Here is a 4,888-nt window from a genome sequence, read left to right on the forward strand (position 1 = left end):
CACAGCATCACTGTCAATTTTTCATACCTTCTCATATTTTTATGATTGCGAACAAAAAAGCATTAATAAATTCACTGTAGTAGTAGCTATAATATAGGTGAATATTACTGGGGGTGCAATTGCACCCCCTACTGGTCTGTAGAAAATGCTATTTGAACACCCATCCGTTTTCTGAAACCACTTGCCCTATTTAGTGTTCTGGGGGAGGGGGGGAGTCCTGGAGCCAATGGTCACAAGGCAGGGACCCACGCAGGATGGGATGCCAACCCATGGCACATTCACACCTTTGGGCAGTTTGATAACTCCAATTAGCCTCAGCATGTTCTAGGACTGTGGGGGGAAACCTGAGCACCCAGAGGAAACCCCACAAGTATACAGGGGGAACAAGCAAATTCCAGACACATGGAACCCTGGCGGAGACTTGAACCCAAGTCCCAGAAGAGTGAGGTAACAATGCTAACCACCGCGCCACTCCCTATACCGTAAATAGTACTAAGCTAAAATTAAATTATACTGAAAATGTCTATTTAAAAATGAGGCTCATCTTAGTCATGTTACATTTAATGTAATGATGTTACAGTAAATGTGTTTGTTATGTTTTTTGCAAATGTTTTTTCACCTGGATGAATGATTCTCACCTTGCATGCCGTTGTAACACTGGAGCCAAGAGTCACCTTTGAGCTACAGTATAATAGAAATACAATATGTCAGATGAATTCCAAGCTGCCAAAGTTGAGTGTTTCAGCCTGGTGTTATTATTAGCATGATAATGCACTTGTACAAAATGAAATATACAAAAAAGGAAAAAAGGATGTGTATTTTACATTCTGAACGCATTACCTGTGCTGATATTCATAGAATTTAGATGAGCAAACCTGTTCATATGGAGGACGTCTTCATGGCCACAAATATGTGAAGGCACATTACCTTCTTGCAAATTACATTCTTATATTCTCATTCAGCATGCAGGCCTGTATAAATAGTATGTACCGACAGTCCCCAGGTTACGAACAAGATCCCTTCCCTAAGTCTGTCTTGGAGTCGAATTTGTAGGTAAGTTGGAAAAAGAATAATACAGTACAAAATAAAAGTAATAATAATAATAATGATAACAATAATAATAAAGTACTAATAAAAGTAACTACATACTGTATAGTACTCCACTGTACCTTGAACTGACAAACTGCTGAAAGCGCACAATGTTTTCACAAGTTTCACAAAGTAATGCGTGCTTTTGTTATTACACGCCATTATATTTAACTTGAATTTTTAGTGCAATAGACTTAATGGCAGTCCATAAAGTTCACAGGTATGAATTGTCTGTACATTGAACAATCTTAACCAGAGGACTGCTTGTATATGCAGACATTTGTATACTAACCTCCAAAATGGTTATAATGAGATGAAACAATTACAAAAAACAGTATCATTACTATGGTAGAGGGCACCTGCTTTGGGAATAAAGGAACATCACCTCTCTTCCAGGCTTTTACAGGAGATAGCAAGATTATGAGATAGATATACTAAGCCTTACCTTTATGCAAAATGTCGGCTTCCTGGTCAGGGGTCGAATCTTTCCAACTGAGTTGCTTCTACACAACTACAAGTCCCACCATTTCTGTGCAAGTATTGGATTGTCCATAACAAACAACCTGCTCATTAGTGTACCAGCACACCATAGGCAAAAGGTCAATGATCAAGTGATATAACTGTGTTATCTTACTGTGTGTTTTTGGCAACTGATGAAAATAGAGCCAGAACAATCAACCAGTGGTGGTCAGTTGCATTTGATGCATGGAAAGGACTCTGCAGGGCAACCCAGATGAGTAGTCATGTTTGTGGGCAAAAACATCTTAAGACTCATTGCCTTCTTCCAAATTAAGTTCTTACATTCTGCTGCTGCACTCCCATCGCAGTGCTTATGAAAAACAAATGCTACTTTCCATTTAGCCATGTAACCTTCTTTGTGTTACAGTACAGCTGTGAGAAGCTGTGGCTGACAGAGACTTGGACTCCTTCTGTAGCACTAGAGCCAAGACAGAGATTTGTCAAGCTGCTGCGCTGGAGTGGCCTTTTCAGTCGCGTTCCATTCCAGTAGTACATACACCATGAATAGTTAGACTCGACCCTTCCATAAATAGTTAGGGAGGGCTGTGGAAAAGTATAAAAAGCAAGCGAATGAGGGGCAATCACCAGAGTCGCCAGAGGCTGAGGAAGTCCTTTCACCATCATGTCTGAGAGACACGTGCCCCTCTCGTTCCTGCGTCACCCGAGCTGGGACCCATTCCGGGACTGGCACCACGGAAGCCGCCTCTTTGACCAGTCTTTTGGTTTGCCTGCCATCCCTGAGGACTGGCACCAGTGGCCCAGCACACACTGGCCTGGCTATCTCCGTCCCCAAGCCTCCACCTCTGAGGTAGGGGCTTCTCCTGGTCCTCTCAGCCCCTTCTATCCTCCAAGTCACCCCACATCTCCGCTGCTGTTGTCCCCCTATTCTCGTGCCCTGTCCCGTCAACTCAGCAGTGGCATCTCTGAGGTCAAGCAGTCACAGGACCAGTGGAAAGTTAGCCTGGACGTCAACCACTTTTCCCCTGAGGAACTGGTTGTGAAGACCAAGGATGGGGTGCTGGAGATCACCGGTGAGTAGACAGTGTTACTTTTCTTGTATAGTCTGAAAGTTGTTTTCAGTGTTCTGCATGCTGTCATGTACTCTGGTATTCCATGCTGATCTGTGTGCTTCTGATCATTCTCATGACAAGGTTTTCCTGCAGATTAGTAATGGACCTATTCCCACACTGTATACTTTGTATACGGAAATGGTTTTCATATGATGCAATTATCTGAGGCCCAGAGACTCTTTTTGGGAGGCAGGTGTACCTAATAAGGTTCATAAGCCAGTTGTTCTGCCATTTGTTCTGCATAACCACTTCAAATACACTGGCGAGAAGGTGATGACACACTATGTATTGGTATAGATGTGACTTCACTTCTCTTGCTATCTAACACAATCCTCCTGCATACACTGGGTTTAAAGCAGAGCAATTTAACTGGCAGCCGGCAACTCATTCACTGCTACTGTAAAGGATTTCTGATGACTGTCAAAAGTCCAACAATTCACTGTTCCTGAAATCCTCTCATATACAGCATGTGAAGTGAATTCATATTGTAATTCACATATAACCCACTTCATACCAATTACCGAACACTGTGTTTAACAACTGTGAAGGTATGGCAGCTTTAGATGTATACTTAAATGGATGGCAGAGAGAAAACAAGTCATAGTGCTTTTCAAATGAAAGCTGATACAAATATGGAAACTGAACTAAATATAAAACTGCTGGACTATATCATTCTTGTTCAACCTCTTTGTGCTTAAGGTTTCCATGGGGCTCACAGGAGCTTAGTAGAGAAGGCAAGAGATTAGCTCAAAGCCTCAGGTGGCAGAGGTCAGTAATGTCACTCTTGATGGGGCCAGTAGTCAAAGCAAACAAAAGCGTTACCAGGGGCTGCATTTCTGCATCAGCTGATGGGACTGTGCAAGAGCCAGTTGGGAGGGACATTACCCAAAGAGCAGGGAAGCTGGTTGCACACATACACACATATCGCTGCTGATCTTGAGTATATTGCATACTGTGCTGATGGAAGCCGTGCCATTGTACCTTATCTACAGGGAAGCATGAGGAGAGAAGGGATGAGCATGGATTTATTTCCAGATGCTTCACCAGGAAATACACGTAAGTACCTCTCCTAGCCAACCTGGTCCTCAGAGACTCCCAGATAGTCCACATTTTTGCTCCCATCCAGTTTTATATATGTATTTTTACCTCTATTTTACCAGGAAGTCCCACTGAGATAAAAAATTTTCTTTACAAGAGAGACCTGGCCAAGCCGTGTTAAAAATACAGCATATACAATATGACATAAAAATCCACACATTAGAGTCATTGAAACACACTCACCTCGCAAAAAAAACAACTACCTGTCTCCTTTGCCAAATTCTTTATGATGCCCATAAATTAATCAATGGAAATAAATTTGGCTAATTTTAGGTTGTTCTTCAGATTATTCCATGTCCATGGTCCCAATCATGAGCTGAGAGGAAGCAAAAATGTGGACTATGGGGTCCCCGAAGACAGGGCTGAGAAACACTGGCCAAAAGTATACAATAAGCCTTTCTTTTCGGCTGTTCAAATTAGCATACACAGGGCTTACCTAAGACTAGGAGCATGTTATGAGATTGCTGTCTAAAGCAGCGAACCTCAAAAGAGCTATGAGGTAGAAAGACAGATTCCATTCATCTGATGTAAGCTGGAGCTGGAGCCTATCAACAGTACACACTTGACTTTATATGGTCATTCAGCTTGACTTGCCTCTGGGGGAGTCTTTGGACCAATACTGACCCACATTTTTCTTTGGTTAGCTTATCATGTCATTGACAGTCTACACTGGTTATAAGAACAGTATCCAGGAATGGTTTATGATCCTCTCTTCTGGCGTTAGATTACCCCCTGGCGTTGATGTTGAGAAGGTTGTATCATCCCTGTCTCCTGAGGGCATGCTGACAGTGGAAGTGCCCTTACCCAAGCTAGCAATCCAGGCAGCTGAGGTCAACATTCCTGTAACAGTGACCAAGCCCACCATCGAGGAGAAGAAATAAGTGCATTATGGCAGTCAACAAAAGCATACAGAATCATCAGTAGGAGTATCTGTTTCATATAGTCAAAAACATTACAGCATGTTTTAAGCACTTTTTTCATCTAACTTGTGATTAATCAAACTGACTCTCACTTTTGACGTAGTTTACATTTTTGGGTTCTCTTTGAATGGCTTTTTTTCTTGTATTGTTCTTTATTTTCTTAAAATGGTAAATAAAAGCCTGCCAAACTGG

The 4,888-nt window shown here is 42.1% G+C and overlaps 1 protein-coding gene across 2 annotated transcripts; it reads left to right on the forward strand.

Moving 5' to 3' along the window:
* Positions 1 to 287: 287 nt before the first annotated feature.
* LOC125711705 (heat shock protein beta-1-like) lies at positions 288 to 4,888 on the forward strand. Of its 2 annotated transcripts, none has more exons than XM_048980911.1 (5): positions 288 to 447; positions 997 to 1,053; positions 1,976 to 2,639; positions 3,671 to 3,734; positions 4,501 to 4,888. In XM_048980911.1, the coding sequence occupies exons 3-5, from the start codon at positions 2,231 to 2,233 to the stop codon at positions 4,655 to 4,657; spliced, it is 630 nt and encodes a 209-aa protein (XP_048836868.1). In that variant the 5' UTR covers positions 288 to 447; positions 997 to 1,053; positions 1,976 to 2,230; the 3' UTR covers positions 4,658 to 4,888. The 2 variants fall into 2 exon arrangements, with proteins under 2 accessions (XP_048836868.1, XP_048836869.1); XM_048980912.1 differs by having other exon boundaries at positions 289 to 447; positions 963 to 1,053.

Source organism: Brienomyrus brachyistius, chromosome 17 (assembly GCF_023856365.1).
Source record: "Brienomyrus brachyistius isolate T26 chromosome 17, BBRACH_0.4, whole genome shotgun sequence".
Lineage (NCBI taxonomy): Eukaryota > Metazoa > Chordata > Actinopteri > Osteoglossiformes > Mormyridae > Brienomyrus > Brienomyrus brachyistius.

What these genes read in the sequence shown, in the direction of transcription:
- LOC125711705 (XM_048980911.1), top strand. Translation starts at nt 2,231, where the DNA reads ATGTCTGAGAGACACGTGCCCCTCTCGTTCCTGCGTCACCCGAGCTGG. An exon ending in TGGGGTGCTGGAGATCACCG is followed by an intron (nt 2,640 to 3,670) that starts GTGAGTAGACAG and finishes CCTTATCTACAG; the next exon opens with GGAAGCATGAGGAGAGAAGG. An exon ending in TGCTTCACCAGGAAATACAC is followed by an intron (nt 3,735 to 4,500) that starts GTAAGTACCTCT and finishes TTCTGGCGTTAG; the next exon opens with ATTACCCCCTGGCGTTGATG.